The 24,975-nt window shown below is 45.4% G+C and overlaps 1 protein-coding gene across 3 annotated transcripts in view; it reads left to right on the plus strand.

The window, feature by feature from the left end:
• The window catches only part of RMND5A (required for meiotic nuclear division 5 homolog A), a 683,833-nt gene that overhangs the window by 462,742 nt on the left and 196,116 nt on the right, over positions 1-24,975 (plus strand). For 2 of the 3 annotated variants that reach the window (XM_069632185.1, XM_069632186.1), the window contains one exon: positions 16,357-16,522. In XM_069632185.1, the coding sequence (XP_069488286.1) occupies positions 16,357-16,522 (166 nt within the window). The remainder of the gene's footprint in view (positions 1-16,356; positions 16,523-24,975) is intronic. The other variant, XR_011282312.1, reaches the window with a different exon arrangement.

Here is a 24,975-nt window from a genome sequence, read left to right on the forward strand (position 1 = left end):
CTGCCAGAGGCGGGGCTTAGGTAGAGGGCAGTCATTGGCTGTGGTCATATATGACGCAGAGATCAGTGATTGGTTACTACTACGAAAGACAGATCAGAAACGAAACTGATACTGGTTTTTTCTTTACCGAGGATTCCCAGCCTGACGACGGGGAATATTCATGAGCATGTGAATCCATGCCAGACCCATGCTGGGGAACAGTTACAGGTAAGTAACTTGTTCCTTACCGCATATGGGTGGTAAACACGGCTAGTGCCCTAAAATGGCCCAGCCACAATATTTTCGCTTGTTCTTTGGCAAAATAGTAGTTTGGCATTCCCCTTGCCTTGTCAGGTCTAGAAATCCTACATAAGGTATGCATATGCCTGGGAAAACTGCTGCTTTCGTGGGCTAGTGCTCCCTTTGTGTGTCATCCAGGAAGCGGCTGGGACTCCATGGAGCCATAGCATCTACATGTGGGGCATAAGTGAAACCAGTAGTTGTCCCTGATTGGACCATTACTGACTGTTTGAATGGTGAAGACTCTTACCGTTGGTGGGCTTGGACTTGCTTTCAGACTGGATTTTGGATAAGAGACTCCTGCAGCCTTTTCTTCAGATCAGGGTTGGAGCTAAAAGTCCCTCGTGAACAGTCGACTGAAGATCCCAAGAATACCCCGGAAGAGGTCTTGCATCTCTTCCTCTATCTGGCCAGTTGAAGCCCCGTTGGACTACCTGATCTCCGAAGACCCCAAGCGGTGCTTCAGCCCTTGAACTAGTGGGACCACTAGTGCCTTCTCGAGGATCCAGCCGTCCTGATCCTTCGGAAGTGTCTCTGGACCCCCGGTGGACTGACCACCTCTTGTGGGCTATCTCGCCAGAAGCGTTACCATTCTGCGGTTGCACCTGGAACTTTGGTAGCCGCCAGCTGGTTGTACAAGTCACCTTCCATGCAAAATGTAGTGTCCCAGCATCAAGAGATCCTGTCCTACAGAAGATTCTTCACCTGCGACTGGAAGGACGACTGCCGTCGGTGTGCGTTGATCGTTGCTGGAACTCCTCTTCCCACATCCTGTGAATCTTACATTTCTTCATCACCAGTTGTTGCATTTTGCATCTGTATCTCACCAGCAGAATCCTTGCCCCACAAGCTCTTGGGCATCCTTAACCGAATCAACAGAAGCAAATGCAACCTCCAGTCGTCCCATCAAGACATCTGGGAAAATAAGCCGGGGGGGGTTGGCACAGGGGGGAATTGACCGCAAAGCATTAGTATCCCCCTGTCTGCCGTAGGATAACATTGGGAACCAGTCCCTTTTGTATCATAATCTTTCATTCCACTGCCTTTTGGTTGACGAACCTGGGTAGTATTTTCTGAAAGATAAGAAAACACTAATTACCTTAAGTAACTTTGTTGAGCATCTTCTTTGAACCAACACAAGTAAATTGGAACTCTCCTACAGAGACTACATTCTGGCGAAAGGCATTGTGGCTCATGTGGCTTTTTGACACATGGCCCCATTCTTCTTAGGTATTGGACTGCTAAAGTTGGGGAAATTCATTTATGAATTGGTGCCATCTTTACAGCATTAATTTACCTACCTTTTATGCTGAATCAGTCATTTGAATGCATTTTAAGAACCTATGGTGAATGTATGTTTATTATTGAGTATTGTGCTAGTTCCATTCTTTAATGTGTGTAAAGGACCTAAAATAAATATTTACATTTTTATATATATCTTTCTAAATTGAATTATTCTGTATTATATTGTGTGGACTCACTGAGGGCCCACTCTCACTCTCTTGAGAATAGCTTTGACTGCTCTCCACATTTACCTTGATTGGGTTTTGGCTAACCTCTCAGTTCCCTGTTCACTATAACTAGGGTGGCCTCCCAAAATATGTCCACCAGGCCCGATTCTAGAAATTCATTTGAACAGGGAGCTGCCCCTCGCAGTACCCCTGTCCACGATCACACACTAACCATGGTGAATGTTGACCCAAACAATTGTGACAATTGCAGTGAGCCCTATTGAATTCTATGGGAGAACTTTGCTAACTGTTATAAACTTTCCATAAGTATCCAAACTTGGTCAGGTATCCTAGACATTGGTTGAACGTTTGTTCTTAGGCTAAAGTTGCACATCTTAAGTTTATTTTCGAAGTGTTGGTTTTCTTTCAAATTTTGTAAGGCTGTTCGATATTGACACTACTCCTCAACCCCCACATGTTAGCTTGTGTAACAGTACATTGTTTAATACCGTCTTTTGATCCAACGTATGGTTTTGTTTGCTGAATTATTTTAGGATTGTGTGTCATGGAAAAACAATCAAACTCTTCCAGTGGCAGTCGGCAAAGCCAGAAAACGCAGGACAAAATAACAACCTAATGAGACAAACAAGACTCTACACAGCAACCCCTTCTCCTCCACACATCAGGTTTTATATACGAGAGAACACAGGCATTTCAAGGGAGTGGGAGGTCTAAGGCATGGCATGGTATTGTTCAGCAACATTGATTCAGGTGAAAGAACAGTGTCTCTGCATACAAATCTTATGCAGAGGGTGCGTTTCACACCCTCAGGAAAGCATAGTCCAGATTGAAGGCAAACCGTGATGCATTCAGGTTGTGCTGTGCAAGCTACTTCAATTCACACATGGTTCTGGACATGCAAGCCTGCTGACTAAATTACAGCTTCCGTCTAGTTAAAGATAAATAGGAAGGTCTTAAGGAGCTTCCGGAATTAAAGAAGATCCTGCCCAAGACGCAGAGGTAGGGGGAGGCTGTTCCAAAAGAGGGAGCCAAGTGAGGAGGGTGAATGGCCCCCTACTCTCTGTTTAGCAAAACTCTTTACACAGAGTTGGTGCCAGAGGGACGTAGTGGTCTACAGGGGGAGCATTTGGTAAGATAAAATTGAAGATAGTGTGGTCCCTGGGCCCAGACAGCTTTGTGGATGATGCCTGGGGATTTGAATTTAATCCATGCAGTAACTGGGAGCCAGTGAAGATTTTTTAGTGTAGCAGAGATGCAGTCCCTGGGCTTAAGGCCAAGGATAAGTCTTGCTGCCCTATTCGGATTAGCTTGATGGGTCGCTGAGTGGACGTTAGAAGATTCAGGAAGAGGCTATTAAAATATGAAGCTTGGGTCACATTGAGCCTCTGGGGGAAAGTGAGAAAAGGGAGAATTCCTTTGAGAATGAAGAGTTGAAAGTGGGAATTATTTGCAATGTCCTGAGTGTGAGGGAGGAAGGAGAGGGAGAGGAGTCGAAGAGGACTCCAAGGTTTCTGGCATCAGGAGAGGGCGCAAGGGGAGAGCCCAAAGTGGAAGGCCAGAGTGAGGGGAAGGAGGAGGGAACAGGGGTCCCGATGGGAAGGATCTCAGTTTTACAGGCGTTGAGGCAGAGATTGTTGGAGGTGTACCAGGACTGGATGGCAGTCGGAGATGATGGAGGGTGAAAGAGTTAGCTGGGAGTTAGAAAAAGAGCTGTGTGTCGTTTGCTTAACACTGGAAGTTGGAAAAGGAGGAGATGAGGCGTGCAAGCAGAGCAAGGTAGATGAAAGCCAGGGGGAGAGGATGGAGCCCTGGAGGACACCACAGGTGGAAAGGGAGGTAGGAGAGGAGTAGGCGCACAGGATGACTTTGGAAGAGCGGTCAGTAAAGAAGGATGACAGCCAGTACAGTGCCTGTTCCGAGATACCAAGGGTATCATGGAGCCTTTGCTTGATGACATTGTTTCAACTATTGGTTCTCTGAAGTCCAAACTTGAAAAGGTGCGGCTTGTATTACAGAGGTGAAAATGAGGGTAAGCAAAGCAGAAGACAAAGCCATGAAACACAACCGTGACATTGCTCATCTGCAGCAAGAATTCAGCAAAGTATGCAACAAATGTGATGACTTAGAATCAAGGTCACGTCGGAACAACATCCGGTTCGTTGGGATTCCGGAGGCCTCCTGCAAAGGCCCAATGGAACAATTCGTCAACCTTCAGATATCATTATTCGATCCCACTCGATTCTCGCAACACATTCTAGTGGTAGAGCGCACTTGGTCTTAGACCCCGTTCCAAAGCCGGGAGCCCCCCCCCTCGCACCACGTTGGCCAAATTATTAAATTATCGAGACAGAGATCTCCTCCTAGGCATGGCAAGGGAGAAGGGTGCTCTCCGATTTGAATCTGCTGACATACACATCTATCCAGACTTTGCTGCAAATGTGCTATCTAAATGCAAATCATTTGACCCAGTTAAACTTCTACGTACCTGGAAAGTCAAATATGCATTGCTATATCCGGCAAAACTGCGCATACAACATGCAGGGAGGGTGCAGTTCTTTGAAGACCCTGATGAGGCCACGGCATACATTGAGTGCAATATTTCTATCCCGCTGCCAAGAAGAGATGGTGAGGATGGCTATAGATCTCCCAGAGACAACGGTCCTGCCAACATGGAGAATGACTGACCCCCAATGTCCAGCTGGGTCCTAACCCTGTGCCTAAACTGGGCACACGCAACTCCTACTTCAGGGCTGGTGGCACACTGGCGACCGTCTGCCTCGCCTTGTGAACTGCACACCACGCACCTCAAGAGTGTTCTAAAATGTTATGAAGCATTAGGGAGTTCATTGTCCAGTTTGGTGAGATAGTGTGGGTTTGGGACAGGGGAAATGTGAATATTTGTTTGCATTGGCTGCATAGGCCCACAGTTTGAAGTTAGTGTTAAAGCTGGAAAACAGTGCAAACTACTCCGCTATCATGGAATATGCTCACGCCATAGATATGCCCCGACTGCAGTCATGCCGCAACCTTGCATGCTGCATACATGTAGGGTAATAATATATTACGTTCATGTCCTGGAATTTGCGGTCTCAATCACCCTATCAAGGCACGTAAGGCAGTTGCCTACATAAATAGGCACTCCCCTAAGGTGGTTCTAGTGCAGGAGAGACACGCCCAGTGATCCATTAATTAATCAATTGCTAAAGCATCGGGCCCACAACGGGGTTACACTAATTATTCGTCTCAATCCCGTGGAGTACTTGCACTAATACACTGATCTGTGCCATTTCATGAGACCAAGCGAAACATTGACCCGCAAGGCAGGTATGTTATTCTGTGGGGTGTCCTGGCAGGTGTGTCTACGACCCTTCTAAATACTTACAGCCCTAACATTGACGATCCGCAGTTCTATGGTCAGATCCTAGATATTCTGCTTGGGGACCGCATTCACACATGAGGGGAGATGACTTTAACTTGATCCTTGACTGCATTATGGATCGATCCAGGACTATACAGACAGAACTATCTGCTGCAGCCCGGATGCTATTAAATGTGATGGGACATCTGGGAATAACGGATGCGTGGCGAGCCCGCAACCTGACTACACAGGAATACACATACTACTCTACAGTCCACGACACACGTTCTAGAATAGATTTTTGGCTGGTCTTTACCTCACTCATGGCAAGTGCAGTTGAATCTAATATTCTCCCTCGCATGATTTCTGAGCACTCACCCATCCTTCTGACCGTGTAGTGGAACTCACAACCCATCTTGCGGCCTCTTTGGCGCATGCCCTCCTCGTGCTTAGCAGACTCAGTTTTTGTTGAGGGACTGCTCAATGGCACAATCAAATTCTTCCTTGGAAATGAAAGGACTGTACAACACCACAGTATTGTGTGGGAGACCTATAAGGTGTGGGTTAGAGGGAAATCATTTCCACGCCTCTGGGACACTGAAAGCCACCAGGCGTGAAATGAGTGGGGTGGAAGCCGACCTTAAAAAAAAAAAAAACTGGAAGATGAATATGGAAACACTCCTAGCCGTGCCCTCCTGGGTTGCATTAAAGGGAACCTACTGAAGATCAGGGAACTGGCCAACAGGGAAGCCCAATTACTTTCTCTGGCATGGGTAAGGCGATATGATGAGGCCGACAGACCAGGACTCCAGTTGGCGAACACGGTCAGACCTGAGACCGGGGCCCACCACATTACCGGGATCCTTGGCACAACTGGCACCACCCTGAACACTCCCGAAGAGCTGATCTTAGAATTCTACAAGTTCTACAAATCCCTATACACTAACTCAGACAATTGCACAACAATAGAACCCGAATCATACCTAGATGAGATACCGCAGCTAGTAATTTCGGATATGTCCGAATGGGCCTTAACCTACCACTGAATGCGGATGAGATTATCAACGCCATTAAATCACTCACCTCTAGTAAGGTGCCGGGCCCCGACGGCCTGCGGATCGAACTCTACAAAGAACTGAGCTCCTCCATTGCCCCCCAGTTGCTGCGAGTGTGGGAAGAGGCACTGCACAGTGGCAGGTTACCCCATCTATGTTGGAAGCTGTGATTACAGTCCTACTGAAGCCCAATAGGCCGGCTTCCAATATGAGCTTGTATAGACCACTGTCCCAAATTAATTCAGACACCAAAACTTTCGCCATGCTATTGGCCACTAGACTGCTTCCACATATGACAAAATTGGTGCATCCCGACCAATCAGGATTTTTTCCTGGGCAGACGACCGCCTTTAAACTACGCAGGCTCTTTGGCATCATTTCACAGCTCAACCCGAAGGCACAGGCTGCCTCTCTGGATGCTGAGACAGCTTTTGACACGGTCTCCTGTCAATTTTTGTTATCAGCACTGCGCCGCATGGGTCTGGGCACGTTTTTCATCCAGTGTGTGACTACTATACACTTCCCTTGCGGCCAGGGACCGAACTGGTTCCACGCTGTCTCCTTGCTGGAGCGGGGAATGAGACAGGGCTGTCCGCTATCCCCTTTACTGTTTGCCCTTACTATAGAACCACTGGCTTGCATTATGTGCCTCAGACACGTCCACCGTGGCTTACGCATGATGGGCCCCACACACATTGGGCCTCATTACGAGTTTGCCGGTCCAGATACAACGGTACCGGTAAGCTTGCCAGTACTGTTGTATCCGGACCGGCAAACTCTGAGTTGTGCTCGCAAGACACAGCATGCCTGTAGCACAGGCACTGTTATGATTGCTGCCGGTGCTACAGGCATCCCCATTCCCATTTGAGCCCTATGGAATGGGGATCACCCGATTTTGGCCCCTGCGAAAAGGCAATTACCGGGTCCGGCGGGGCTGGAATACCCCGGTAATGGCCCATTCACAGGTGCCAGACTTTCTTGTAAGTTTGGAGGCAGCCTTGCCGGTTTTACCAGCAATGCTACCTCCGACCTTGTAATGAGCCCCACTATCTCATTGTATACAGACGACTCATTACTATACATTAGGAACCCTGCTACAAATCTCGGCCTGATACTGTACGAGGTCTGCAAATTTGCTACATTTTCAGGACACCGCATCAACGAGGACAAGCAGGAACTTTTCTCCTTAAATGAGGCCACCACTCCCTACTCCCTAATCTGGAGGGATTCCGTTGGGCTCGGGGCAAAATTAAGTATTTGGGCATTGTGGTCACACGTCAGCACCACTCATTATTGCATACCCTTAAAGACAAATTGAACCTATTGGCTCGTCTTCCAATCTCACTGTATGGTAGGCTGTCCCTCTTCAAGATAATAGTCCCAAAACTGTTGTATTACTTTACCAATGTCCCACTATGGCCGGGGTGTGTATTCTTTGACAAACTGAGATCTCTTGTGGTGGGCTTCACACGGGGGTATGGATGTGCCACGGATGGAAACTCCCGAAGAGGTGAACTCCGAATTCTATAAATTCTACAAATCCCTACACACTAATTCAGACATGACCAGGCCGTATGTCCAGGGAGGCCTCCAAGCACCGAACTTTGAGCTATATTATGAGGTAGCACAGGCACATTTTGCTGGACACTGGTACCCCTCTCAAGATCAACCACTCCACACAGTCCTAGAGCAATATAGCGCATACCCTTCACACTGGAGTACAATAGTTCTGAGCAATCGGCACTTTGACACACGCACCTTCGACCCGGTTCGTATGACTGTTAATGCCTGGTGCAGAATATTTAAGTGACTAAATGTCCCAGTACCTTACGCAGGAGCGATCACCCTTTGGAACAGCCCAGGGCTCCCCCTAACATATGACAAAACTGTGCAGAATATGTGGGACCCAGACGGCATAATGACGCTTCATGATCTTTTCCCAGAGGGTTCTTTTGTCACACTCACTGACTACTCTGAGAAACTGGGCACCAGCCCCATCAAAACACTGCACTATTACAGAATCAGAGTGGCTATTGGAGGCCACTGGCCATCATTCCTGAAAGAGCCCGAGGAGTATGATGTACAGAGTATGATGGTACCAGGTGGGAACCCCAGTGGCTTGGTATCCAAGTTATACAAAAAATGTCAAGACGCACTAACCCAACCTATGAATGTTAGAGAGATGGGGGTTGATATAGGAACCACACTAGAAGACACACAGGGCCCGCTGGTGCCACCTGACAAAGGAGGTGTCACTCAATGCCAGGCACAGACTCATGCAATTGAAAGTACTTAACAGACTTCATTACACTCCTGTGTCGAATGAAATGCAGAGAATGCTGATGCGCATTATATGTACTGGGACTGCCCCAAGGTCATTCAATTCTGGCAGGAGGTAGCAGAAGTATTGCATACATGCACGGGAATCCCCCCGCACTTGACACTTCCTAAATATCTGTTCAGGGACATAGGTAAGATGGCGATAAAGCTTGGCCGACTCTTCTATCTGACTGCTTGTTGAACAAAAAATGCTTTCTATTGAGATGGAAATCTAGAACAGCCCCGGACATTAAAATGTGGATCCAAGAAATGACTTATGCTAACGAATGTGAGGAGGCCTATGTGTCTCTTGTGACACCATGTTGCAGACGAGTATCTGGGGGCCATTCTGTGAATACTTAGTTGCACAGACCACTATATGATGCTGTCCAAACGAAATTTTAATGTAATTGATCACAGGTCACAATTACCACCTACATGTTTGTATACGTATTCCTATGGTTGATGTACATGCTGCAACGTCTTTGTAGACTGTTATGTAAGAATGTATGTCTTTCACTGCACTGAGCAAACCCAGTTTTAAAAAAAAAAGTTCATCCGTGTTATTGGATGCACCGGAAACCCGTGCCTGAAAGTGGGCTCTTTTCTTGCACAGATGGCGAGTCTGTATTGCCTTTGCAGCAGGCCAGTTTGTCAGACGATGAGCCTGAGGTTTGCCACTTTCGTTCTGCTGCCCTGCGCTTACGTTTTAGGGCTGCAAGTTCAGAGTCTTACCAGGCGTTACACTTAGAGGCTGGTTTTAAGTGGATCCTCATGACTGGGGCAAGAATATCAAGAGTGTTGGGGATGGAAAGGTGGAGGTTGCTGAGGGCAAAACGAGATTGGTGGATCTTTCAGGGTAGGTGCTCAGGGGGCCCAGAGGGCCTGGTGGCAGGAGAGGAGAGAGTGGTCTGACCAGCGGAGAGAGAGAGCGGCCGGAGTGTATGAGGGCATCCAGAGTGTGACTAGCTGAGTGGGTTGGCCCAGAAGGGAGAATGCAGAGGGAAAGCGAGATGCAGAGGTCAGCAAAGAGGATGGATGTAGTGCCTGGGGAGTCCAGTTGGATGTTGAAGTCACCCAGTAGAAGGAGATTGGTGGTGGATGAAAGTATGAAAGACCAGAAGTCAGCCCATTCCCGCAGAGGAGGTCAGTGAAGATAATGGATGCAGTGCCTGGATTACTTACCTATAGTATTGTGTGGTTAAATGTTAAGGAGCTTTTATGCTTCATCCCCTCTCATCCGGTATTGTCACAGTCACTAAACGGCCGTGTACAATTGGACAACAAGTAACTGAAATAGAAACAACTCGAACAAAAGAAATGAGTGCATATCACAAGTGTTCCAACGTTTGAACATGACCAAGGCACAACTTTAGACCTTAAATTGCAATATATTACTAAGTTGGAACACACAAGGTCCTCTGTCATTTCAACATAAAGAAATTGCCGAAATTATATTTAAAGACTATGACGTATTATTCCAAGAAACGTGGCTCACAACTGAACTACAACTTGATGGTTTTACCATTGTGTCACAGTTAGCAATTAGTTCCATGCATGGGCGCCCTTCAGGTGGTCTCTTAACAGAAGTTAAAAACATGATAGAACATAATGTAGATGTAGCAGCAATTACATCCAAGGCATTCCCGTACTCGGGTGTAAAATCAAGTGGGGTGCAACAGTTAAAGGTCTTTAATATCTTTTGGAATTCAGCCTCTCGCACATTGTCAACTTTCTTGGAAGATCTTTCTCACATTCTGAGTCTAACATAAAGTTTCCAAATGATTTCATTGTTATTGGCAGGGAATTTAATGCATGTTGCTCGCCAGGCACAAGGACACTTTCAAAATCCTCAGTAAGCAGTATTAATGGTGAATTATGGGAACAGTTATTGACAAATTTGGAATGTATACATTGTGAATGGAAACATCAGCTAGGATAGTCCTGCTGCGGCAGCTTGGTCAAATGGTAAGAACTCCTCCACAATAGTTTACTTTATCATGTCCCCTGATTTATTCTAGCAGTGTAAATGGTTTAAGGTGGCCCCTTGGAGACAAAGTGACTATAATGCATTTCAAATCGCTCTCTCTTTGGAAAGGCATGTAAGTGATGGGATTTATGATTCCAACCTTCAGTTGAACTCGGAGGGAAATCATATTGTTGGCTTTACAAACAAAGGTCAGAAACTAAACACCAAGTTGATAAAAATGCTTATGCAGGGCCCCGACAGAGGATTTAGAAATGCTGAGCGCCCCAGGAACATATGTTGAATTTTGTGGGACTTAAACCCACCACAAGTCAAAAAGAATGCAATACCAAAATCTCACACATACCCTTTTGATCAGCAAACCTATCGACAAAAAAAACTAAATAGTAAGATGAGAGAATTAGAAAAAATGAAAATTGAAGATTAACGATGGGCAGAACATGTTAAAAACACTTTTACCGTCAGAAACAAAAAACGTTTGGGCTTTAATAAATAAACAAAGCAAATCTCAAAGTCTACAGCAAACAAGTAGTCTTTCTTCTGTCATTTGGATGTCCTTTAAGGAACAAACAATTAAGGGCCCTCAACACAATCTTACATTGTCAATTCCATTTCATCATGAGTGCCTCTAAATCCCGCGCTACTGGACCCAACGGCTTAACTAACCAGATGTTTAGATTAGACCCTCACACCTGGTCAACTATTGTAACAAAACTATTCAAGAAAATTATAATGTTCAAAGCAATACCCAGTTCTTGGAAACAAGCCATAAAAATTCCTATTCACAAAAAGAGCAACACACTTGACCCAGCAAACTATCGCCCAATTGCTCTCATGGATTGCGATAGCAACATTTCTTCCTGAGTCGTTCTCCGTGAGTTGCAAAAATGGGCCATTAATCATCACATCTTATCAAAATTCCAATTAGGATTCAGAAAAGGGCTTTCAACCATCTTAAATGGGTGATCCTTTAACATTTTGCAAGCACAAAGCCAAAAAAGACAATCCCTTCCAACTCCTATTGCCTTTCTCGATTTATCGAAGGCTTTCGATTTAGTGAACAGGTCAAAATTATGGAAAAAAACGTACAGCGTGGAACATACCAGATGGGTTATTACAAATAATCATTGCCTTGCACAACCATACCACCATTAGAGTTAGATAAAATTTGCAAGGTGACCTCTCTTCAAACATTCCTACTGACCATGGTGTAAGGCAAGGGTGTCTTCTAGCAACCCTACTTTTTAACTTGTATCTCGCAGACTTGGTTCCTTTCTTACAAAACCATATCTTCGTATACCCCCCCATCTGAAATTGAAAAATCCACTTTCTTGCCGATGCTGATGACACAGCCCTAATAGACAACACTCCCTCAGGGCTAAAATACTTACTCTCAGCTATAGAAGTATGTTATGACTAATAACCTAAAAATCAATCCCACAAAGTCAAATGTTATTTTTGGGAACCAAGTAATAGGTCTCACAAACCACAATGGTGCATAGCTCAGCAAACAATTCCGACAGTTAAAAAAGTTAAATACTTGAAAATCAATCTCGGATCCAATGCGTTGCTTCAAGACTTTACCCAAGAGTTAGAAAGGAAAACACATCAACATATATGCCAGTTAAAAAAACTTCTGTGTACATATTGTCGAATTGCCTTAATTCCTCTAATTAAAATTATAGAAAGGAAAAATCATCCCAGCACTTTTATATGGAATGCACTGCCTACTCGCGCACCATCAATTGGGACTGCTTAGAAGGCAGATTATGGAAAGACATTATCCTTATCACAATGTTTACCGATTACTTGACTAAGATATGAACTTGGTTTACATTCTTTACAATCACACTATTAGTGGAAAGAATTAATCTCAATAGACCTGACCGATTGCTGTATGAAGATACATGAACATATAAACACCCGAAAAAAAATTGCTCATAAATCTACACAATGATTCCCAAAAGATTCTTACCCAGTATGCGCATTCTAGACTCTCATAGAAAATCCAGAGAAAGTCAAACGAGCGCTCATGCGTTCAGACTGGATTAAAACAAGAGCACAAATCAGCAATTTAAAAAACACCAAAAAATGGCCATTCTGTGAAAAATCAAGTTCATACGTGCTACCGTATATTAGAAGGTTGCAAAATTCTTTGGGGAGTAATGTTACTACGGTTTCGTTTAGGACTGACAAAAACTAATGAGACTTATCGAATCTGGAACAAATTAGATCCCATTGTGGGAAATGTAATTTATGCGGAGAAGGATATCCCCAAGACATGCGCCATGTATTAATTTCTTTTCCATTTACTTTAACACTTGGAGAAAAATATTTTGCAGCCTTTGTGCACGATACTGCTTGGATCTCAACGCAAGACTTTTGGTATAGGCTATCGGCAGGAAAGGAGATCTCAATATCCATTGCTCCATTGAAACTATTGAATGAATTGAATTTCATAACACTATTGCTATAATTCATCAGAAAAAGGTGTTGTAAAGGACTGTATTGAAATGTAGTGATCATATTATCGAAAATCTACTTGTTGCTGTGTTTTGTTTGTATTCTAATACTTCATTTTGATTTAGTAATGTGTTAATTGTAACATGGCATTTTTTTATTTTGTTTTCTATGAATTAATATGAATTGAACATTTGTAATTCGATTTTTATAAAATGTGTAACAAGTCCTTTTGTGTGACTAAATGCACAATAAAAAAACAAAAAAAGACTAAGGTATGCAATTAATTACTTCATAGCTTAATTTAGGACAGCCCGAGGCAGACTGAGGTAAGTAAATTCCATATACTTTTTAAAGGAGCTACCAGCAACTTAAGGGTAGGTGTAAACCTAAGACTGTTTTAGCATCCAGGGAAAGCAAAATCCAATGTTACACTTTTAAACTTTCAGGCAGGTAAACCTCAAGGCAGACTTAGTTTAGACATGCTATACAGCAGGTCGGGGGAACCAAGACCCAGTTGGTGAATTTACACACTAATATTCTGAAAGAAATAGTTAAGTAAAGCCAACAGCATTACTTTTTGGGAGAGGCACAACCAATTCACAGGTGAGTAAAATAACCTTCTATATACTTTTCAGAATGTCACAACACACATTCGAGGTAAGTACAAACCTTTGTAACTGCTCCCTCTCTGACTTAGTTACCAACTAACTCTTTTACAAGTAAGTACTCTTTTAAACACTTGTTATAGTCAAGGCAGAATCCTTTTCTTATCCAGTACTTCCATATTTTATTGCATGACTTCTCTCAGAGGCAGAAGAGGGACTAGAGTGGTCTAGGTGCTAGCTGTAGGCAGTGTGAGATAGGGTTCAGTTGCAGAAAAGGTCAGATTTACTGTGGAAAACTGTTCAAACAATTAAGTAGTTCACTTTAGAGTTAGTTAGGGTTCAGGGACTTCTCAGAAGACACCCTAGGAGAATTCCAGCAGGGGGCTTGGGTGAACAAGATCAGAGGACTCCCAATCACAAAACGCTACAAAAGCTTTACAGAAATCACACAGGCTTAAGGTAAGTAAATACCCCACCCAACACAGTACCTCAGCACAGAAGAAGAGTTCCAGCAGGAAGACTTAAGGGTCTGCAGCCAAAAACCCGGTTGATGGATTCCTACGTCATGAAGACAGAAGATAGGACTTTGGAAGGGAATATGCAGCAAAGATCAACAGGGAAGGTTCCAGGCAAGAGTTTCGTTGTGGCTGGGTGCGGCTCTTTGGTTTTGGTGCCTTTTTCAGGGGCCACAAAAAGACGGAATATCTTGTCACTTGCAAAGTCCAGCACTCTGATGAGAGGACTTTTGGACTTGATTCACGTCTCTGGAGGTCCTGCAGGATGGCGCCAAAGTTTCAGCTCGGTTCGGGATACCGTGCTCTGCACACTGGCTCGAGGTCCCAGGGTATTTGGGTATTGCAGCCCCGCAAGGCTGCAGCACAATTTTGGATGGCTCAAAATGCAGGTGGTCTTGAGTCTAGTGGATCTGGGCCGGGGTTGACGTTTTTGGAGTCCCCAGGTCGCTTGGAAGAAAGGGGAACAGCAGGCTCTGGTTACACAGCAGGCTCTCTGGTCGCTGGAAATCCTCTCGGCTGCAGTTTCTTCATCTTCCTCTTCGGAATCAGGTCCAGTGGTCGACTACCTCTTCAGCTTCCAGGATCAGACTTTTATGCAGGAACCCAGCCAATCAATCAGGTGTGCAACATTCAAACCTGAGGGGTTGGCAGTCCTTTCAGGTCATCCAGCCTCCTAGTTAGAACTGGATTCTCGTAGTCAGGCTGGAAGACCAAGGGGCGGAGAGTTTTGTACTCCTTTGCTTCCTGCCTTCACAAACACTGTGGAGTCTGGGCAGGCTTGACCCAATTCTCCTGCCGCAGATAAAAATCACACAATGGAATTTCCCACCCTGGAGGGCAGGGGAAAGACCAAGAAGGGAAAAGAAGTGCTGAAATGGCACATGAAAAGAGACTGGGGCCATCTTGGTAAAATGGGCACCCATGGTTGCCTTTAACGCAGCTGTGAAAAAGGTCTGTGGTAAAGATGCACCGAATTTGTCAAAAGGTTCACTGCCACCAGCCGTTTAAGCTAATCTTGGTCCTGTAACAGAGTTGTTACAATGCTATTGTGAAAGGGGATACATTGTATCTACCCACCACTCCACATATGGTGGGGTGTGCTGGTTCCACCCAACAAAAAATGTAGCAGGGATAGAAATATCCTTTATACCCTTGGGAACTGCAGTTCCCACAAGGTTAAACAGAGAAAGTAAAAGGGGAGCCCCACAGGGCAACCCTGTAATAATGAAAGGGTGTATACCAAAAGTTGTCAGAGGATACAATTAAAAGGACACTCTGGAGAGTCTTCAAAATGACACCCATAAAAATAGTAAAAGGATCTGCGAGTGTGGAAAAAGGTTCCCACTTACTGAGGTATAGGGAAAAATAATCTGCCAGTCCAGCAAATCGTTCTGGGATTCTCACAAGTGAGGTTGATTTAGCTCTAAAGATAAAATCTTACCTAACAATGGGGTCTTCTACCCAACATAAATACACCAACTATCTCCCAAGATAGTTGTTACTGGTCCAATAGAGGGTTTCCCTCCCCATGAGATCCACCCGCTGAGTACCACCCCATAGGGACATTCTGTTAACGGCCTCACCTCCCAGACCTCATGGGTAGGAGCTCTCCCCATGAGAGCAGTGACAATACCCTGGGATTTGTCACATTACATGTGTGCACAACACCTGTGTATGTTAGTTGTACTTCACACCAAGCTCCTGACCTTCTAAGCTTTAATGTTCTGCTTCTCTATCGGTGAACATTTCGTTAGAGTGTGTGTACACCTTGCAGTCTCCTAAGGCAACGAGTACATTGATGGGGAAAACGCCCACCTATCAGCGCCCCTCTGTCAGTCCTGAACTTGTATTTGGCAGTGCTTAAAATGTGTGTTTTGCATGTGTTATGTTATTCAAGCACTTGACCTTTTGACGAGGAGATTACACGTTAGTCAATCATCCACCATATTGTGATAAACAACAAAACATTAATTAAACAATTGTACACTGGTTACTCCTTCTGGGGGCCTTTTCTCTACTTATCCACTTCTGATTTCTGAACGTCCATAGATGTGAAATTCGGCTATAGTATATAAATCAATAGATCAATGCACAAAGTACGAGTTAGAAAGAAAATCAAGTTTACCTTTAGAAATAGTACTGCTGTTTCCCACGTATTTATTTCAAAATATAGAGTTCTATTTTTTTCACTTCACTTAGTTTGGAAATTGTTAAGCGTTATTTTTCCTTGTTCAATACAGTTCGTTTTCTGCACCATAATTAGTTAACAAGGTTTAATTTTCAGTGTGTTTTCTCTCTTCCAGATATTCAGGTTTTGATGGGAAGCCTGGTGTACCTGCGACAAGGTATAGAGAACTCGCCATACGTTCATCTGCTGGATGCAAACCAATGGGCAGACATATGTGACATCTTTACTAGGGACGCCTGTGCTCTCCTGGGTCTCTCAGTTGAATCACCTCTCAGTGTTAGGTATAAGATGTTCCAGTTGAAAGTCTGAATGGACACTCAATCTTTTTTTCCATCTACGTTGGGTTAGAAGTCTATTTTAAAAAGTGCTGGATGTTGGTCCATTTTCGTTAGATGTGTGTTTCCTAATCCCACCCTAAAGCTTCTGAGAACTTTGCATATATTGCTCAAGGATTTGCTAATTTTATAGGTACGAGTGGCATGCCACCAGTACACATGATGGTTAAACATAACTGGGTAATATGAAATTGGGAAACAAGCAAGCAAATGTTTTCGTTTGCTGTGCTATATTGGGGTTCAGTTATAGGCTACAGAGAACTAGAAATTGGGCAAAATCTGTATTGGCGAGCAGTCAGAATCCAGTTGTTCCTAGTTGTTGTGCTAATGAAATGTTTCTGTTTAAAACACCTTGGGGAAATAAAGTCCACCATGGAATTATAGGGTGTAGCTGACACCATCTGACCACATATCCCTATAAACTGCTTATTGGGTGACAATCTACTTTAAGTAGTTATGGCCATCCTTAGGGAGAATCACCTGAGAAGTGACCAGTATTTACCTCATTCTACAAGTCTTTGACTTATCTGGTCTCATGACGTCCGCTACTGTTTTAAATAATACCTTCCTTCTGATAGGACTCGCTAGTTTCTTTTGCTTTCTCTGCTGGTGTTTGCTATCTCTATGTATCGAAGAACATTCTGCCCTCTCCAAAGCACTGTTTGCATTGTTAACCCACCTTAAAGTGATTCAGTGATCGCCTTCCCATAGCCTGAATGCTAGTAATGTTCACAACCTCACCTGCAATTTTGTACAGCAGATTTCAGTGCCCCAAATGCATGTTTTTGCATTTGGCAGCTTTGCATCTAAACCCACCTTGCACAACTCCTTCAGGTTTTTAAGTAAGTCCATATTATTCCATTTCTTGTGATGGATGTTGCCATGGTTTGCAAACCGCTACCACTAGCCTTTTTGCGGCAGAGAATCAATGAAACCACAAAATAAATGGGCCCTGCTGTTCCCCATTTCTTCTAATTATTTAGACTATGAAATTAAGCTATTTTAAAAATAAAATAAGCACTATTAACCCCAGGTTCCATGAACTTTTTTTAATGATGCCTTGCGTTCAGTATTCATTTTATACCATTGATTGCTTGTCTAAACCATATTCCATTGTTAAAATGACCTGTTCATAAATGTACGTTATTAGCAATTTAAATATTTCATGTGACGCTTAATTTGGCAGAATCTCAATTATAATGTATTTCTTCCTTAGTTGCTTGGTAATTGACACGCATCAAAAGCAAAATTGCTTGATGCGTGTTTTCGTGGGTTCATTACTGAAAATCTGTACCACTCCATACCATCATCATTTTCTTTTAGAGTGTGTGTCTGTGTGTAAGCAAATGCAATTTTTTTTATTATAAACATTACCATATGACACTGAAACTTAGTTGCCACCGGGAATGATTTCTAACCATGTCCTTTTTGCCAGATGCAACCTGAAAGCCCCCATGAGGCTTTGGCAGGTTCTGCTGCAGTTCCTTTTCCTGATAACGGGATTCAGAGAGATTGGGTAGATTTCTCTTCATTGCTGCAAGCAAACCCTATGCTTGGGGAATCCGGACAGGTTTATTATTTGTAAACAATGTTGCTGTGAGCCCTACTAGTAGGACTCAGGAGAAGTTGTCCTTGTGTGTGCCATTTACAATAGAATGTCCTGCACAGTATTCATTAGTAGGGTATGAACTTGCCAGTAGCTGGGGGCTAATTGGCTCCTGCTTGGAGCCTAAAAGTTCCTGGTCACAGATGCCTAGTCTGTTGACTGAATGAACGGAAACACCCTGCTTCGAAGGTAAAATCTGAAAGGAATATGTCTCTATCGTCACACAAGGAGAAAAGATCCAAAGCTCATAAGAGGTCAAGTTCAGAAGAAAGACCCTTCAGAGAGGAACATCTTTTAAAGGTGCTGACCTAACCCTGGTTCCAGGTGTAGAACCCTCTGCTAGGTCTCATAGTCCTCTCTGTTGAGAACAGTTGCTTGTCGACAAGATCATGACTGCGCCATCATCAAGCTCAATCCTAAATCGACCATCTCACCCATCCACAATGTGCTGGTCAGTGGCAAAGGTGTCCTCATCAAACATCAACACAAGCTTTGTCATTGACAAAGAACGGGAATGTGAAGTCATCGGCACCCTTATCTTCTTACCAGCGAGACAAACTACAGCAGCTCTCATCTACAGGATCGCTGACACTGAATCGGGCAACGGTGACAGGAAATAAAAAACAAAGTTGCTCAACGGCCGGAAGAACTATTCGTTGATGACCAAGAATAGACTCGTCTGAGCGCTACCAGAACATCAAACAAGTGTAAGAAATCGTAAAATCAAAGGCACCCTAGAATTGAAAAAGAGGGCTCCAAACATTACATTCTTCAAAAATGCTCCATTGCTGGGAAGGGAGCTTAAAAAAGAAGTTGCACTCCACCTACAAAAAGGGGCCATTGAGGGAACAATGTGAACCGAACACAACCATGGAGTATATTCCAGATAAAAGAAACCAGATGGCATATATATATATATATATATATATATATATATATATATATATATATATATATATATATATATATATATATATATATATATATATATATATTTCTGAGGCTTGTGGAATCTGCTTAGATCACATGCTGTGCATAGGCCGACATCTAGTGGAAGCTGCGGAGTATTACAGTTTGTTTTTCGAAAGTCGAAAATGGGCGTCGACACAGGGCGTGCCAGTAATACTATCCCTAGTGTGACGTCCACTGTACCCATGATCCCTCACGCGTCTAGGATCCCCAGATTGTTTTTTTCCGCCATTCTGGTCGGAAGCACTTCATCGGAGTTCCCTGGCTTTGCCTTATTTTCAACAAAAATTAATTCTAAATTGCCCCGTTTTGTCACCCTTCGTCGATCAACATCTCGACGCCGAACCGGGGAGAAGATCAACGTCGAATACCGACGGATTGGGCCTTGAGGCTTCCGCCTCGGCTCGGGCCTGGGCCGCTGGCCTCGGCCCTACAAGTAGGGAGAGTGGGGGGTGGTACACTTCCACACTCGGCTATATAGATATTATATATATAAACACCTTATTACCTACATACACTTGCCCGCTGCCCACAGGTGCGTATGGAGGGTACGCCCTTTCAGTTTTGCCCCAAGTGTAATAAAAAATACCCTTGGGTAGATAAGCACGGTACGTGCAATCTTTGCCTACCCAGAGACCACCCCGAGGCGGGTTGCAAGGCCTGTAGTAGGTTTAAGCCCAAAACTCTCAAGGACCGCTCCACCAAGCGTTGGGCCCACCACGCCAAGCTAGCAGCTATGGAGGCGGAGGGTACCTTCAGCGACGGCAGCGACGCCGAACTTTCGGACGGCGAGGGCACAAAGGCGTCGAAAGACAGCCGAACGCACGTCCCCGGCCTCGGAAGGTTGTCCGTCCCGGCGACTATGGGGAAGTCCCCCGGCGACAAAAGCGTTACACATACACACGCTAAACACAAAAAATCCAACCGAGATTCGACGTCGTCGAAACCTCGGAAAGAGGCACAGAAGGAGCGGTCCGAAAGGACGTCCCCTGGGCGCTCCCGGTCGAGGTCGCCGCACGACGTCAGGCAAGCCTCCACACTTGCACATAGTGCCTCGCCCATTAACATCACGGAAGATCACTCGTCCGGAGACGAACACGACTTCCATCACCAGCCTGCACCCCAGGGAAAGGGTACACCACTTGGGAGTAAAGAGGGCCCAGTTTCGAAGGCTACTTCGAAGGACAGGGATTCCACCTCCGATTCTCGACGCCAGGCGTCGAAAGACAAGGGAAATGGCAAACACACTTCCACCCACGGGGCAGGGGGTAAACAACAAAGGAAACAACCCTTGCAATCCTCCACAACAAAAGAACTGACTTCCCCGTTCAAGTCTTCTCAGGGCCTGTCCATAGAAAGTCCCAGCAAGGTCACCCCAAGCTCCAAACTCTGGTCATGCGAGGACATTGACAGAGTGATGTCAAGGATGTCTTCCTTGGCGAATTTTTTCGAAAGACACCCTGAACAACTCCTAGCTTTTAACCCTCAGGAAGATTCTCCCTCAGGGTCAAGGGACCCTATCCCCTCAAATAAAAGACCACGGGTCGAGACACCATTTAGGCCTTTAGACCCTATCGAGGTCCAACCCTATTCTTACCTCTTCCCTACAGACCAAGGCAACTCTTCCCTTATAGAAGGTCAGGAAATTGACACGCCAGAAGATCCTACAGGATCAGATTATTACGGCGAAGATGAAGACGAGGATGAGCCAGAAAATAGCCCTGATATTTTCAGAATGGACTCACCAGTCGAAAGGGAAGCCCCAGTGTCTGATTCCCCAATAGATAATCAGCCCCTCCTGAATGAACTGCTCTTTCGGGCAGCTAACCACTTCCACATAGACACACAAGGTGTCCAGGAAGAAAGGGACTTTGCGGAAGAACTAATAGGGGAAAGGAAGCCAGTAGCCCAAACCATTCCCATCCTAAAATCTGTTCAACGCAGAATAGCACCATCCCTTGTCAACCCAAACCTGACAAGACCGGTAAATCCGAGAGTGGAGAAGCTGTTTAAAGCAGCCCAGTCGAACCCCCTATATATTAGAGGTCAACTTAAGCCAGACTCTCTAGTAGTAACCAACACCCGCAAAAGAGCTGGTACACCTTTATCTTCCTCTGAGGCTCCCCCCGACAAAGAAAGTAAAAAACTTTATGGTTTTGGCAGGAAAGTAGCTTCCACGGCAGCCTACCAAGCCAGAATCGCGAATTCCACCACACTGTTGGCTAGCTACAACTGTCACCAGTGGGAAGAAGTGGCAGCACTAATAGATTCTGCTCCCGAACCCCTTAAAAGCCAGCTAGCTCGCATTTGTGCGGAAGGTAGGAACGTCTCAGGCTGCACTGTAAAAGCAACTCTAGACGCCGCTGACAATGCGGGTAGACTTATAGCAGAGGGGACTGTCATCAAAAGGCATGCTTGGTTGAGGCAGTCGGGATTCAAAGCAGAAACACAAGCTGCGCTCTTAGACAAACCAGTGGAAAGTGATCTCCTGTTTGGGAAGGCAAATTCGACACCCTCAAATCCCTTGGCCAGTTAACTACCAAACCACCTAACCAAAGAGGGAATGGCAATTTTCGTCGCCCCCGCGGCCAAAATTCCAATAGAGGAATTAGCTACTCCCACACCCAGGGTACACAGTGGAACACCAGCTCACAACCGTCTACCCAGGCGTATGGTAGGGGTAGTAAAAGAGGACGTGGTAGAGGCAGAGGCAGCCCCAGTAAAGGAGGAGGCACGCCTCCACCAAAGCAGTGACGCTCAGTTCAGGGTCCCTTCCCATGCAACCCCAGTAGGGGGACGAATATCAAGTTTCACCCAGGCATGGGAAGGAATAACATCCGACAGATGGGTGCTGTCAACAGTATCCAATGGGTACTGCATAGAACTACTGCAACGTCCCCTAAACCATCCTCCAAGACAAAAAGTCCACTCTTTACAACATCAGAAGATCCTCCTCGAGGAGATCGCCATTCTGCTAGAAAAGGACGCCATAGAACTCGTCCCGGGACACCAGGTAAACAAGGGTATCTATTCAACTTACTTCCTTGTGCCAAAGAAAGATTTAACAATGCGCCCAGTTTTGGACTTACGGCCTGCCAACAAGTATGTCAAGCCCCAAAAATTCCGTATGACCACACTACAAGAGGTAATCCCACTCCTAAAAAAGGGGGATTACATGGCAACCTTGGATATGAAAGATGCCTATTTTCATATTTCCATGCTCCCGGCGCACAGAAAATACTTGCGCTTCAAGGTGGACAGTCGCCACTACCAATTCAAGGTACTGCCCTTCGGGATAGCTTCAGCACCAAGGGTATTCACCAAGGTACTGGCGGTGGCAGCTGCACACCTACGCAGGGAGGCAATCCCAGTGTACCCTTATCTGGACGACTGGCTCATAACGGGGGAAACCCCAGGAATCTGCAGGTCAAACATTCAGAGGACCATCGACCTCCTCCACGAATTAGGCTTCTCCATCAACGAGAAAAAGTCAAGTCTGGTGCCAAGCACCTCAAAACAGTTTCTTGGAGCTATCCTAGATACTCAGAAAGGATTGACCTTCCCTTCGGAAGAAAGAATTCGGAACATACTTCTGCAAATTCCGTATTATCAGTCAGGTCAACAGATAACAGTACGCAAAGCTATGCGGTTACTGGGCATGATGGCGTCATGCATTTACCTGGTCCCCCACGCGCGTCTGCGCATGCGTCCCATGCAGGAATGGTTGGCGAAACAGTGGTCTCAGGCAAGTGGTCAGTGGGACGATCTAGTGGTCGTTTCGCCAACACTCGTACAGAACCTACACTGGTGGACAAGAGAGAATCTAGCAAAGGGGAAACCCTTTTACGTTCCCGAAGTACAGGCAGTGGTGACTACAGATGCATGCCTGACGGGGTGGGGAGCTCACCATCTCCACCACACAGCTCAGGGTCTCTGGTCTCACTCAGTAGCCAAGAACCACATCAATCTGCTAGAGCTTCTGGCAGTATTCCGAGCGCTGCAGGCGTTCGAGCCCCATCTACTAAACTTGTCGGTGCAGATCAGGACGGACAGCACGACAGCCATGTTCTATCTGAACAAACAAGGAGGGACTCGTTCGCCAAATCTGTCCAAGCTTGCCCAGAAAATATGGATATGGGCACTCAGACGGAACATCTTCCTGTCATCGCAACATGTTCCAGGGGAGCTCAATTCCCTAGCGGATGCTCTAAGCAGAGACTCCCTCCCAGAAGAACACGAATGGGTCCTTCACAAAGACGTAGTAGAAGATCTCTTCTCTCAGTGGGGTTTCCCCACTATAGACCTATTCGCCACAAGCGAAAACAAACAATGCCCAGGATTTGCATCCAGGTTCCCCCAACCGGACTCCCAGGGGAATGCCCTGTGGATGAACTGGTCAGGGATGTTTGCGTACGCTTTCCCACCAACTCCTCATCAGGAAGGTGGTGTACAAGATGAACAAGGAATCGATGACGCTCATCCTAGTTGCTCCCATGTGGGCGAGACAACCATGGTTTCCACACCTACGCAGGATGGCGGTGTGCGAGCCCATCAGACTCCCAGCCTGGTACAACCTTCTGTCCCAGCAACAAGGTCAAACAGTGCATCAGGAACCCAACTCTATGAACCTAGCAGCATGGCTCCTGAAGTCATAGAGTTTGGACATCTCAAATTACCACAGAGGTGTATGGACATTCTAAAAGAGTCCAGGAAACCAAATACAAGGCACTGTTACTTTGACAAGTGGAAAAGATTCGTTATCTGGTGCCAGAGTAAACAAATCAACCCGGTTGATTGCACTCCTTCCAACGTTGTAACATACATGCTCCACCTGCTGGATGCAGGGTTGGTTTTTAACTCCCTGAAAGTACACCTGGCAGCCCTCTCAGCCTACACCACATCCCATAATAAGGTTTCGTGGTGGAAAGTACCAGTGGTTAAAGCCTTCATGGAAGGAGTAAAGAGACTTCACCCTCCTATCTCGAACCCACCGCCAGGATGGGATCTCAATGTGGTGCTATCTAAGCTCATGGGCCCCCCCTTCGAACCCATGCATAAAAGTAGTCTCAAACACCTGACTTATAAAACAGCCTTCTTAGTAGCCATTACCTCCATAAGAAGGGTCAGTGAAATTCAGGCTCTGTCAGTGCAGGATCCTTTCTTTACTATCCACAAGGACAAACTGGTTTTACGCACACACCCTAGGTTCTCACCAAAATTCATATCCAAGTTCCACGTAAACCAGTCCATCGAGCTTCCGGCTTTCTTCCAAAACCCACAAAGCTCAGCTGAGGTGAAACTACACACCCTAGATGTGCGTAGGGCGGTCCTATACTATGTAAATAAAACCAGACCGCTAAGGAAAACAGATCAACTGTTTGTCTCCGTAGCTACAGGCAGAGAGGGAGATCGCGTCTCTAAGGGCGCTATCTCAAAGTGGATTATCAACTGTATACAGCTGTGTTACTCTCTTGCTAAGAAGACTCTGCCTTTTACGCCAAGGGCCCACTCTACTAGAGGCATTGGGGCCACTCTGGCTTTCATTGCAAATGTTCCCCTCGACACCATTTGCAAAGCGGCTACTTGGAGCTCTATTCACACTTTTACTCAGCATTACTGCATTGACACTCATTCCAAGACAGATACACAAGTGGGACAAGCGGTTCTAAGACACCTGTTTGCTCATGACCCTTCTCACATGCCACCTCCTTCTTCTGGTACTGCTCGCTAATCTATGCACAGCATGTGATCTAAGCAGATTCCACAAGCCTCAGAAGGGATACATTACTCACCGTAATCGTATTTCTGATGCTTGTATCTGCTT

The sequence above is a fragment of the Ambystoma mexicanum genome, chromosome 6q (genome assembly GCF_040938575.1).
Source record: "Ambystoma mexicanum isolate Mex_15411 chromosome 6q, UKY_AmexF1_1, whole genome shotgun sequence".
NCBI classification, from domain to species: domain Eukaryota; kingdom Metazoa; phylum Chordata; class Amphibia; order Caudata; family Ambystomatidae; genus Ambystoma; species Ambystoma mexicanum.